This window comes from Cervus elaphus, chromosome 18, assembly GCF_910594005.1.
Source record: "Cervus elaphus chromosome 18, mCerEla1.1, whole genome shotgun sequence".
Lineage (NCBI taxonomy): Eukaryota > Metazoa > Chordata > Mammalia > Artiodactyla > Cervidae > Cervus > Cervus elaphus.
Genome location: NC_057832.1, coordinates 112,058,087 through 112,072,236, shown reverse-complemented (window position 1 = coordinate 112,072,236; position 14,150 = coordinate 112,058,087). Strand labels below are relative to the sequence as shown.

Below are 14,150 nucleotides of genomic sequence, written 5' to 3'. Positions count from 1 at the left end.
AGTGTGGATTTATTTTTGAGTTCTGTCATCTGTTCCTTGGATCTGCAGATCTGCTTTTTGATAGTATCACAGTGTTTTGATTCTTAGAGTTTTGTGATAGTTTGAAATCAGGGAGCATGATGCCCTCAGTTTTGTTCCTCTTTCTCAAGAAAGTTTTGTCTCTTTGGGGTCTTTTGTGGTTCTATACACATTTTAGGCATATTTTTTCTAGTTCTGCAGAAAAATGCCTTGGTATATTGATAGAGATTGCATTTAATCTGTAGATTACTTTGAGAAGTAAGAACATATTAAGAACATTAATTATTTCAATCTGTAAACACAGTACATTTTATTTGTGTAATCTTAAATGACTTTGGTCAATATCTCATAATTTTCAGAGTACCTCTCTTTTTACCTCCTTGGTTAAGTTTATTCCTGGGTGTTTTGTCTCTTTAGAAACCTGTATGCAGGATGAGAAGCAACAGTTAGAACTGGACATGAAACAACAGACTGATTTGAAATTGGGAAAGGAGTATGTCAAGGCTGTATATTGTCATGTTGCTTATTTAACTTATTTGCAAAATGCTGGGCTGGATGAATCACAAGCTGGAATCAAGATTACTGGAGAAAATATCAACAGCCTCAGATATGCAGAAGATACCACTCTAATGACTGACAGTGAAGAGGAACTAAAGAGCCTCTTGATGAAGGTAAAGAGGAGAATGAAAAAGTTGGATTAAAACTCAACATTCAGGAAACTAAGATCATGGCATCTGGTCCCATTGTGTCATGGCAAATAGGTGAGGAAAAAGTGGAAGCAGTGACAGATTTTATTTTCTTGGGCTCCAAAATCGCTGTGGACAGCAGCCTCGAAATGAAAAGATGCTTGCTCCTTGAAAGGAAAGCTACAACAAACCTAGACAGCATATTAAAAAATAGAGACATCACTTTGCCAACAAGAGTCCCTATAGTCAAAGCTATGGTTTTTCCGGTAGTCATGTATGGATGTGAGAGGTGGACCATGAAGAAGGTTGAGTGGCAAAAAGTTGATATTTTTGAACTGTGGTGCTGGAGAAAACTCCTGAGTCCCTTGGACAGCAAGGAGTTCAAACTAGTCAGTCCTAGAGGAAATCAACCCTGAATTTTCACTGGAAACACTGATACTGAAACTGAAGCTCCAATACTTTGGCCACCTGATGTGAAGAGTCAACTCATTGGAAAAGACTCTGATTCTGGGGAAGATTGAGGGCAGGAGAATGGGGCAACAGAAGATGAGATGGTTGAATGGCATCACTGACGTAATGGACAGGAATGGAGCTGTTTAAACTCTGGGAGATACTGAAGGACAGGGAAGCCTGGCATGCTGCAGTTTATGGGGTCACAAAGAGTTGGACCTGACTGAGCTACTTAACAACAAATGCTGGTTTCACAGAATCATTTGGAAGTATTTCTTCCACTTCAATTTTTAGGGATAGTTTGAAATACAAACTATCCCTAAAAATACACATACTTAGGGGGATGGCACATCAGTTTTTAGATGTTTAGTGGTCTAGGGCTTGTTGCAATACGTTTTCCAAGTGGAGATATTTATTGAATCTTGAACAACTTACCACTGAAAACATGGCACCCTTCTTGTAAGCCCTTGGACTTTGCAGGCAGAGTTTACTAAACTGGGAATGATAAAGTGACATCATTGGGTGACTCCAAAGGATGCCGGTTTTGAGTGATATCCAGAGGCTAAAAGGGGTTCTATAGCAGGTTCAAACTTTCGCATGAACAGTCTTATTATGACTGAATTGTGTTTCTTGCAAATTAATATGTTGATGCCCTCCTTCCCCTCCCATTAAGTGACCATCTTGGGGCCTTTTATGAGGTGATTCTGGTTAAATGGGGTCATTATGGTGTAACTCAGAAGTGGTGCCATTATAAGCTGAGGAAGAGATGCCATTGCTCTCTTTACCCCATGTGAGGACACAGTGAGTAGGTGGCTGCATGTAAGCAAGGACAAGAGCCCTCCCTAGAATCTAGTTGTGGTGGCATCCTGATCTCAGGCTTCTAGCTTCCAGAATTGTGAGAAAATAGATTTCTGTTGTTTAAGTCACTCAGTCTATCGTATTTTGTTATGGCAATCTGAGCTAACATGAATCCTTTATTTTTGGCTGTGTCACTTGGCAGATCCTATGGTGCTGCAGAGATCCATGGTAGATTAAGATCACTGACTGTACTCTCTGGTTAGCCGCTGGCCGAGATTTGCAGGCTAGACCAACAGGATTCTGGAGTAAGTCTATTCTCTCTGCAGCAGAAAACTAATTTTTTTAAAGGTTCTTTTGGACACTAAATAGATGCAATTTCTGACAATGAAACACCAAGAGAACAGAGTTCCCCATTATGACATAGGCATTAGTAGACCCAGAAATAATATATTTGAGTGGATATAGCAGCAGTCCTCACACAATGGAAATACCACAGTTAAGTATGAACCCAACTAGGTCCAAAGGGCCTGTGGTACAGAAGAACATGGTTCATACCCTATGTCACCTACTCTGGCTGCACTGATACCAGCCCCCACTTTCTTGTCGTCAGATTGTGCCTACAGCCTCATGGGTTAGGGAGGTCCTTTGTTTAGATTTTGGAGGAAATCAACCTCATGTGACTCACAGATTTGTTGGCTCAATATGTTTTGGTGAACTAAAGATGGATCATTGCCAAACTAAAACTTTACACAGGTATGCAATAGAAAAACACAGGTGGGGGAAATAATCTTAGTGGGCAGAGCTACAAGCAATATACCTGGTCATCAGTTCTGTGAGGTTGGAAAAGTGTCTTGCGGTAAAGATATACATGGACTCCAGGGGAGTGGCATATTTCTTGGCTTGTTGGTCTGGAGCCTTGTAGGAATAGGTTAGTGTATTCAACACAGAAGTTCTGGAGAAGAGCCATCTGAAAGAACCAATACATTTGAACAGAATGTTTGGTTCTTGGCGTCTCATGGAAGTGCTTATAAGAAAGTATGCAACACAGAGGAGGCATTGAACAATTAGAGGGCGGGATGAGTGGTTCTATGGGTGTCAGCAGCTCCTGTCCTCTGCTACCCAAGTCCTTATGTGATGGTTAAAATGGTGGTGGCTGATATGAAATAGACACTTCTATCACTGCACTTGACTTATGCCCTGAGATGTTAAAGTATATGCTAAAATCATAGAGGGAACTGTATTCAATATTAGATGATAACCTATAAGGTAAAAGAATCTGAAAAAATATGTATATATAAAACTGAACTGTTGTGCTGTACACCTAAACTTTACATGATATTATAAATCAACTATACATCAATAAATAAATTATATGCTAAAACACCAAAAAATGTACTTCTTCCCGTAAACAGCTTAGATGTTGCAGCTGTTGGCCTTTCAATAACAAAGACTAGTTCTGCGACCTCAATAATGTACCATTTCTCAAGGAGATCATTTGAGAGAATAATGATCACACAGGCTCCTTTTGATTCCCGAGAGGGCAGTATTTTGTCTCAACTGACATTGCTACATGTTCTAGGTATGGATCTCTTTCCTGCCTGCGGTATCTGATTACTAGACCCATCTAATATCTCCTTAGACCAATGGAATCCTTTTTCTTTTAAATGAAAGAGTTTCCACTACAGGCACATGATCAAGATATGTATTGATTTTTCATTACTTTCATTATCAGGAAACTCTTGACCCTATGGTATGCTACCCAAAGCTCGTACATAAGCAGTAAGGAAATTACTCGGGAGTCACACTCTTTAAGGGGTATGGTGATGCCCTTCAAGATGCGGCATGTAGTCTGAAACAATGGCCCTTCTGTGGTTCTTTTTCTATGATAGCTAAAATAGATTGGCCTCGAAGCCCACAAATCAAAAATGGTCTTTCTTACTGTCATTTCTGGTTATGGAAGTGCTGGGTCAGAAGGTAGGTACATAAATAATTTAAGTACTAGTAGTTCTCCAGATGGCTGCACCTGTTACGAACTCCCACTTGGAACTCTGACTGGTTCCCCATAACCCTGCAGCCCCTGCTTACAGTAGGTATCGCCTCGATTTCTGAGTTTTGCCTTACTGTGATGAAAGAACCTGGGCACAGAGATGGTACATCTGCGTAGGAATCCAGCTCATGTGAGCTTGTGTGAGTCTTTTCCTTGCTACCAGTTGAAGAGGAGCAAGATGTAATAATTTAGGGCTTCAGATTCGTTGAACTTTCAGATAAGTGGGAGAGACAGCTGGATACACCTGGACTGAAACAGAAGGGAAACAGAACCGTTGGCCAGTTCTGTCCTTAATTGTATCACTAGGGACAATTCTCTCTCTCTGGACATTTCCTCTCCTGAGTTAGATGGTGAAAATAGTTCCTATCTTCTTTTTCTCATCATTGGCTAGGGAGTGGATACTCATGTATCATACCTGAGAAGTTTTCTTAAAAATATTGGTTCCTTAGGACTGGGGGATGTCTGAGTAGACACAGTACTGAGTTTTGGGGAAAGAACACAGATAGGACAGTGAGAAGTCAGTAGGAAGTTTATTTTCCAGTCTACACAGATGCCCACCAACTCAGAAATGGCAGATTTTCCAGATCAGAGTGTTATAATGACATCACGTGTGATAACAATTTCATAAACAGGGGTGGAGATATTCACACCAGGAGGGCATATATTCTCCTCTGACACAACTTGAGCCTTCCCTGTTATGATCCCATTTTCTGGAGAGAAGAAGCAAAGCTGTGTCAGGCAACTGGACTCCACATGCAAGCCATCCTATCCTGCCTTTTACAGTGTCTGACGCTCAGCCCCGTATCTCAGGCTCACAGCTGTTAGGAGCCTCTCCCGCCTACCACATCAAATCACCGCCCACACTGCCTCTACGTCTTGTGTTTGCTTCTTACTCCAATATTCCTTTTGCTTTCTGCCATGTCTCAGCTCCACCTTGACAATTTGCCCTGTCCTCACATTTCCCCTTCTCTGACATGAATGCTCAGCAGGAAATTTCTTCACTTACCAGGTGCTTCTATCTCCCAGAAGAATCTTCTTGTACTAACACCACACAGACAGCTGGTAAAACGAAAATTACCATAAGAAAAAATGACTGTGTCAGAGACCTCCAATGTGTTTTTAACCTGAAGAGAAGAGGATGAGAAAGAGTTAACGAGAGTCGATCTGACTGAGGCAGCCCTGGAGTGACCATTAAACAAAGTAAACATTTCTGAGGCCTACACTGAAGGGGGAACCAGGGGTTTCCCCCAGACATTACCGGATAATACATTCAGGGCCAGACTTGACTTTAGTGAACTTTTGGTAATTCTCTTTATCGGCTCTGGTGACCTTTAACCTGAGTTGTTAAAAAGTTGTCTTCTTGGATGTGGCAAATATCAAAGTTTTAAAGTTGGGTTTGAAGGTATCCTCAGATACCACACTTGTTTCTGTCCCCTGGTGTGGGAATCAACCCACTTTGAGGGTCTGGCTAACATTTAACTCATCAACTGATGTGTGAAATGTTCTTTGTTTTGAGGAATGGATGAGTAAGGGCGTTACCGTGGTTGGACTGTGTTTAGTTCTGGACTGAAGTCCCCAAACTGGAGTAGGCAGGAAATGATTTCAGTGAATTTGTCTTTTGTCTGGTGAACCAAGATGGTCTTGGAGATTGGAAACATTTTGTCTGCTCTGATGTGGTGGCGAAAAAACTCACCAAACAAATCCAACAGGGTTTATTGTCCCAAGTATCCTGCCTTCCAGCTTTGTGATGTGGCATTTATCCCTCTGAGCTTCTCATTTTACTTTTATGAGACGGAGGTGTTGATACTTACATATCTAATGTATGAGTCCATAGGTTTTTCTGTGTTTTGTGTATGATAAAGAGCTCTATGAAGGTAAAGTACTATGTGTGTTGTACAAATAATACACACTTGGAGTCTGAAAGCAGTTGGCCAACTAGTACTTGGTGCCTGATATCCTCCTCAAAGAGGATTATAAAACCTTTACTCAGATACAAACTCTAAGGAATGACTGAGATTCTCAGATGGGAGAAGAAATCTGCTGAGGTCATACCTGAGAAGAGAAAATACCAAAAGCTTCCTGAAAAAAGCTTCAGAGATGAACTCTGCAAAAGGCATGCTCAACAACATTTCTAGTATCATTCACATTTGAATAAGTATCAGATGCTCTATGTAATTCATAGGGTTTTTGGTCGCTATGCAACTTTCCCGTCTGCTTGCATCTGTTTCCTAAAAACCCTAAGGAGGCCTTGAAGGAGTTGGGGGTTGCTATGAAATACGGAGAAGTGAGAGGCCTAGGATCTGATATGAAGAGTCATTGAAGCCAGCAGGGAAAGGTATTGGAGGTAAGGACTGTGAAAGCCAGTTCTGGTCTGACGGTCAGTCTCCCATCTGTGAGGGAGACCATGATTACCTCATTGTTGCAGCTTCTCTCTCATCTGCCATGGCCTCCTGAGCATAGTCTCCCTCAAGCTCATCACTTCACAGGATGGTGGTAGGGACGTGGATGGCTCAGTTCCAAGAAGCTCCTTCCTCATTGACACTCAGTCTTATCCATCTTTGTTTTCATCCCCACTCTTATTGCTTTTCTCTCTTCCCTCTTCCCCTCCTCTGGTGAAGTGAAGTATCCTGACATGCTTTTAATCCTCCACTAATTTATTCTCTGTATACTATCAATTCATTTTTTAAGCTTTTTTATTATGGTAAAAGTCACGTAATATAAAACATACTATTTTAGCCATACTTCACTGTACAGTTTAGTGGCACTAACTACATTCACATTGTTGTGCAACTATCACATCATTCATCTTTCAAACTTTCACCTTCCTAAACTGATACTCATGACTATTCCAGTGGTCATGTATGGATGTGAGAGTTGGACCATAAAGAAAGCTGAGTGCCAAAGAATTGATGCTTTTGAACTGTGGTGTTGGAGAAGACTCTTGAGAATCCCTCGGACAGCAAGGAGATCAGACCAGTCCATCCTAAAGGAAATTAGTCCTGAATATTCATTGGAAGGACTGATGCTGAAGCTGAAGCTCCAATACTTTGGCCACCTGATGCGATGAACTGACTCATTGGAAAAGGCCCTGATGCTGGGAAAGATTGAAGGTGGGAGGAGAAGGGGATGACAGAGGATGAGATGGTTGGATGGCATCACCGACTCGATGGACATGAGTTTGAGTAAGCTCCAGGAGTTGGTGATGGACAGGGAATCCTGGTGTGCTGCAGTCCATGGGGGGGGGGGGTGTTGCAAAAAGTTGGACACAACTGAGCAACTGAACTGAACTGAACTGAAACTGATACTCTATCCCTAATACCAGACCACCTTACCTGACTCCTGATAAACCTGTTTGCAGAACAAGAAACAACAGTTAGAACTGGACATGGAACAATGTACTGGTTCAAAAAGGGAAAGGAGTACATCAAGGCTGTATATTGTCACCCTGCTTATTTAAGTTATATGCAGAGTACATCATGCAAAATGCCAAGCTGGAAGACTCACAAGCTGGAATCAGTATTGCCAGGAGAAATATCAACAACCTCAGATATGGAGATGATACACTTTAATGGCAGAATTCAAAGAGAAACTTAAAGAGCCTCTTGATAAAGGTGAAAGAGGAGAATGAAAAACCTGGCTCAAAACTCAGCATTCAAAAAACTGAGATCATGATATCCAGTCCCATTACTTCATGGCAAAAGTAGAAACAGTGACATTTTATTTTCTTAAGATTCAAAGTCACTGCAAATGTGACTGCAGCCACAAAATTAAAAGCTACTTGTTCCTTGGAAGAAAAGCTATGACAAACCTAGACAGCATATTAAAAAGCAGAGACATCACTTTGCCAACAAAGGTTCTTATAGACAAAGCTATGACTTTTCCTCTAGTCAGTTACGGATATGAGAGTTGAAACATAAAGAAAGCTGAGAGCCGAAGAATTGATGCTTTTGAACTGTGGTGTTGGAGAAGACTCTTGAGAGTCTGATGGACTGAAAGGAGATCCAACCAGTCCATCCTAAAGGAAATCAACTGTGAATATTCATTAGAAGGACTGATGCTGAAACTCCTATACTTTGGCCACCTGATTTGAAGAGCTGACTCACTGGAAAAGACCCTGACGCTAGGAAAGATTGAGGGCAAGAGGAGAAGGGCGCGATAGAGGAGGAGATGGTTGAATGGCATCACTGACTGAATGGACATGAGTTTGAGAAAATTCTAGGAGATAGTGAAAGACAGGGAAGCCTGGTATGCTGCAGTTCATGGGCTTACAAAGGGTTGAACATGGCTTAGTGACTGAACAGCAATCCCTATAAAACACTAGCTCCCAATTCAACCTCCCCACCCCCTAACCCCTGCCTCCAGGCACCTACTCATGTATTTTCTGAATTTATGAATTTGGCTATTCTATCCATACCATCACTTCTTCATCCTTAAAATGGATATAATAATACACACATTCCAAACAGGGTTGCTCTGAAGTTCAAGGCAAAAGCATCTGTAGCTGACTTCTTTGTAAGATAGTGTTTCACTTCATATCAGTAGTGATGACTGAAATTGTTTAGGAGGGCATTTCTTTTTTTCCTCCAGTTCTTCACTTACCACTATGCATTGAGATATGAGATTTGAAACTGCAAGTGTTATCACATAGCCCGTTGAGTTGTCAATTTGAGAAGCTGTCAGGTTCGCTGAAATTACATTCTGTCTAGATATGGCAAAAGAGGCAGAAATCCAAAGTCAGATCAAAGTCCAGGGTTGAGGTAGCCTGGAAGGGAATATGGAAACAGGGGAGGCAGAGAGAGCAGGGGGATGAAATGAGTAGGGAAGAGACAGAGGCATCAATGCCATCACTCCTGAGGATCTGCTTCGCATGACCCCTGCCTATAGTCTGTGTCCAGCCAAGACGCACCTATTTGGATGTGCGTGTGTGCTAAGTTGCTTCAGTCATGTCTGACTCTTTGCAACCCCATGGACTGTAGCCCACTAGTCTCCTCTGTCCAAGGGAGTCTCCAGGCAAGAATACTAGAGTAGGTCAACATTCCCTTCTCCAGGGGATCTTCCTGACCCAAGAATCGCACCCATACTAGCACCACCTGGGAAGCCCACCTGTTTGGATACCTAGAAGCAAACATATGATATTTGCTTTTTGAAAGAGCTGCTTTCCCTTCATTACAAATTCCTGACTGAATTTCAGCGGTTCTGTTTGAGGTAGAAGTGATTTGATTGCATGGTTTATTTTAGCTTATGATGTACTTCCTTCCTTCCATTTTTCTTGTGAAATCATCCCATAATCCAGGGAAACTCCTTCTCCTCCACTAGTGGAAGGATATGAAGCTCTAAGAATCTGAAATATTTATTGTATCAATGAATTAAGTTTTGATAGGATTCATTTAGCTCAGCTTTGTCCATCAACTCACTGTTCCTCAGGCCTAAATTGAGGGGAACCTGGAAGTACTACTTAGTTAACCTAAAAGAATTGACCCCCAGCATATCCTGCACCGGCTTCTCAGGTAGAGTTAGTGCTAAAGAACTCACCTGTCAATGCAGGAGACATAAGAAATGAGGGTTTGATCCCTGGGTTGGGAAGATAACCTGGAGGAGGGCATGGAAATCCACCCCAGTATTCCTTCCTGGGGTCTATAGACTGGTGGTCTATAGTCCATGGGGTAAGGAATCCACCTGCAATGAGGGAGACCTGGGTTCAATCCCTGGGTTGGGAAGATCCCCTGGAGAAGGGAAAGGTTACCGACTCTAGTATTCTGGCCTGGAGAATTCCATGGACTGCATAGTCCATGGAGTCACAAAGAGTCAGACATGACTGAGCAACTTTCACTTTCAGTCCATGGGGTCGCAAGGAGTTGGACACAACTGAAGCGACTTGGCATGCACCCACACACACACATACCCCAAACACAGCCTCTGCCCTTTTTGCCTCTCTTCCTCTTAGAGAAATCCCCAAATTTCTCAGGAATCCTTTTACCAAAATTTCCAAGGCTCCATTCCTGCCTGTTATATGCTCCTTTCTCCACATTCTGTTACATGTCTGTGTTTCCTTAGGCATTCCTGACTTCTTTCTGAAACTCAGTGCCTTTCTATTCGCAAATACGTAGTCCCCTTTCAATGCTTCTCCGTCCACGAATGATAGAATTGGAGACCACTTTTGTTACATCATGGCTCTGCATATAGGAACAAGTCCAGGGAAAGGCAGGATCTCAGAGCATGCTTCTGCTGTTCCTTTATTAGAGAAACATGCTCAGATCTTGTAGACTCTGAACTCCAGTGTATGAGGAGGACCATATAAAGAAGATGAGACTGTTGCCAATGAAATGACAAGGCTTATCTCAGTTGGTGAATCAGAACAACTCTTTTTATTGGGTAGTAACCAGGGACATGGCCCTTCTTGTACGGCTCAAACATCTTATTCAAAGTTTCACCCACAGCTCTATACCAAGCTTGGATTCCTGCCTATGCTTCTCTTTTGTGGCAAAGGGAGAGACTGATAAAAGGATAGGAAACTGAGTTAAAACAGAAAGTAGCTGTAGGTTATGGATCCAGTAACCTCTCCAATAGGTTCTGAACAGGGAGAGAGTGAGACATGAGCCACAAATAGTGAGGACTCCCATCATGGTCCTCTTGGAGAAGGAAAATAATATTTAGGTGCATAAGGTGGGTTTCTGGGTTGGCAAAAGGGTCGTCCATGGAAGATTCTCTGTAGGGAGGAAAAATAGATGACTTACATTTGTCCTTGAGTTGGGACAGTCCACAGTGTCAGGCAGAGGCCCAGAAGAAGGGCAGCTTGGCTGGTCTTGAAGAGAAGCTGAAGCGCATGCATGCTGGAGAAATTTTATGCCCAAGAAGACTGTGTTCCCAGGGAGCAGGATGGTTCTTTATAACTCTAGCAGGATGACCCTGAAGCTATTGGGACAGGTTCACTTGGCCAAAATCATCACACCTGAGGGATTTCCCTCACTGCTAACTTTTTCTTTTCATGTGTGAGAAAGGCCAATGTTTAGCTGGAACTTTAAATTAAGGAGAGAGAGGAAGGAATGAATTGGACTGTTTCCATTTGTTTTTCAACATTGAAGTGTTCCTGGCTCATTAAGATTGATCCTGCCTTAACTGTTCAAAACAGGATTCTTTCCTTTTCTAAGTCCTACTTCCTAATTCTTGCTCTAAGTGTAAAGATCCATGAGGCGTCCTTTCCCTTTGTCCTGTGTGTGACACGTGTCTTGTCTTCCTCTCAATGCCTCAACCCTAAAATTTGCTATAAGTTTTAGATATAGAGTGGATGCCATGAAACTAATGTCCCTACTCTTATCTTCTCTGATTTGCATTTTTGGTACAATGAATCATCTCTTGGTATAAAGTGTATTTAAAGAGAATTTAATCCATGGGCATGGAGAAACTCAGATGAGACTAGGGGAGACCAGATATATACAGTGTGCATTTCTTTCTTTTTTTAAAAATTAATTATTTATTTTAATTGGAGGCTAATTACAATATTGTAGTGGTTTTTGCCATGCATTGACATGAATCAGCCATGGGTGTACATGTGTCTTTCTTATGATACTGCCAACAAACAAGAAGCTGGTTAAATGCCTTTTTGTGATTGGATTGGTTTGTTAGGAGCCTTGAATTTTCATCACCTTTGTGGATGCTGCTTTCCTGAGGCATCTCAGAAAAAGTCCTGTCATCCCAGCTCTCTGCTTCTCTAGCTTCAGTTACTGCTCTGTCTGCTGCTAATTGCAGGAAATTAAGTTGCAAGGATAGATTTTTAAAAAGCCCATTTTGAAAGACTTTTATCATCTCTTATTATCTTCAGGAGAAAACGGTATCTGAGGAAACAGAATTAGAGTGACTAGGGAACTCTTGGAATTTCCCACCTACTACCTAAATGTGAGAACCATGGAAGAGCTGAGGGTCCTTGCATCAGATGGGGAGGTAAAGTCCAAGAGTGAGTGAGTTGGGGCAGCTGAGAGTGCTTCACTCTTACTCCTATAGGGTATCTCAGAGAACTAGCGTGCTGAAGCTAAGCATGACCTTGAGATGCCTTAAGGTTAGAGCAAGACCAGGGAAGGTTGCTTTCATTCTTCATTTGTCTTTTGTGCAATGTTGTCTGTGAATCAGGAGGGGCCTCTCTCCAGCTCCAGGTGCTTTATAGCAGGTCTTCTGCTGCCTGGGTCACTATGCCTTTCATCTCTGTTTTCTTTCTTGTTGTTCAGTCTCTAAGATGGGTCCGACTCTTTGACCCTATGAACTGCAGCATGCCAGGCTTCCCTGTCCTTCACTATCTTCCAGAATTTGTCCATCCTCATGTCCATTGAGTCAGTGATGCCATCCAACCATCTTACCATTTCCTTCTCCAGAGGATCTTCCCAACCCAGGGATTGAACCTGCATCTCCTGTGTCTCCTGCATTGCAGGCCAGTTCTTTACACACAGCCACTGGGGAAGCCCATCTCATCCTCTGTCGTCCCCGTCCCTCCTGCCCTCAATCTTTCCCAGAATCAAGGTCTTTCCAGTGAGGCAGCTCTTCACATCAGGTGGCTGAGTTATCAGAGCTTCAGCTTTAGCATTGGTCCATCCAATGAATATTCAGGGTTCATTTCCTTTGGATTGATTGGTTTGATCTCCCTGCTGTCCAAGGGATTCTCAAGAGTCTTCTCCAGCACCACAATTTGAAAGCATCAATTTTTTGGTGTTCAATCTTTTTTATGATGCATCTCTTATATCCATACATGATTACTGGAAAAATGATAGCTTTGATTATAAGAAGCATTTTTGACAAAGTGATGTCTGCTTTTTAATATGCTGTCTAGGTTTGTCATAGCTTTTATTCCAAGGAGTAAGCATCTTTTAATTTCATGGCTGCAGTCACCATTCGCAGTGATTTTGGAGCCTAAGAAAATAAAATCTGCCACTGTTTCCAATTTTTCTGTCCATTTGCCATGAAGTAATGGGATCAGATGCCATGATCTTAGTGTTTTGAATATTGAGTTTTAAGCTAGTCTTTTCACTCTCCTCTCTCACCCTCATCAAGAGGCTCTTTAGCTCCTCTTTGCCTTCTGCCATTAGTGATGTCTTCTACATATCTGAGGTTGTTTCTACTTCTCCTGAAATCTTGACTCCAGGTTGTGACTCATTCAGCCCAGCATTTCACATGATGTACTCAACATATAAATTAAAATAGCAGAGTGACAATATACAGCCTTGACGTACTCCTTTCCCAATTTTGAAGCAGTCCATTGTTTCATGTCCAGTTCTAACTGTTGCTTCTTCACCTGCATATAGATTTCTCAAAGACAGGTGAGGTGGCTTGGTATTCTCATCTCTTTAAGAATTTTCCACAGTTTGTTGTGCTCCACACAGTCAAAAGCTTTAGCATAGTCAGTGAAATCAAGCCGTACATCTGGAAGTTCTTCCTTCACATACTGTGGAAGCCTAGCTTGTAGGATTGTGAGTATAAGCTTGCTAGCATGTGAAATGAGCACAATTGTACAATAGTTTGAACATTCTTTGGCATTTCCTTTCTTTGGAATTGGAATAAAAAGTAACCTTTTCCAGTCCTGTGACTGGAAAACACTGCTGAGTTTTCCAGATCTGCTGGCATTTTGAGGGCAGCAGTTTCACAGCATCATCTTTTAGGATTTGAAATAGCTCAGCTGGAATTCCATCATCTCCACTAGCTTTGTTAGTATTAATGCCTCCTAAGGCCCACTTGATGTCACACTCCAGGATGTCTGGCTCTAGGTGAGTGATCACACCATCGTGGTTATACGGGTCATTAAGACCTCTTTTTTCTCTAGTCATTAAATTTCTTTTTTTCCTATTCCCTTCCCTTCCAATAATTTATTATTTATTAAAATGTTACTTTTCAACTCAATAATAGATTCTCAGAGTAAAAACAATCAGAATTAAATAAAGCACAGACATTGACATTTAAAACTTCAACTCACTCATCACCCTTACTTTTTAGAGAAACACTTTTATTAGTTTTGTGTATCCTTCTAGTGTTTCTTTAAGCTACTGAATTCTTATACAGTATTACTCTGTTCCTGATTTTCTGACACAAAATTTATCACACACTGCTTTGCCTTACTGTTTCTATTTAACACTATGGCATGGAGACCTTTCACTATAGTATGTAAGATGTCC

The 14,150-nt window shown here is 41.7% G+C and overlaps 1 protein-coding gene across 1 annotated transcript; it reads right to left on the bottom strand.

The window, feature by feature from the left end:
• Positions 1–4,513: 4,513 nt before the first annotated feature.
• On the bottom strand, positions 4,514–10,972 carry LOC122674454 (prolactin-inducible protein homolog). The gene is made up of 4 exons (XM_043872790.1): positions 10,734–10,972; positions 8,599–8,701; positions 5,006–5,123; positions 4,514–4,709 (listed from the first exon to the last, which is right to left on the bottom strand). The coding sequence occupies exons 1-4, from the start codon at positions 10,826–10,828 to the stop codon at positions 4,585–4,587; spliced, it is 441 nt and encodes a 146-aa protein (XP_043728725.1). The 5' UTR covers positions 10,829–10,972; the 3' UTR covers positions 4,514–4,584.
• Between the last annotated feature and the right edge of the window lie 3,178 nt (positions 10,973–14,150).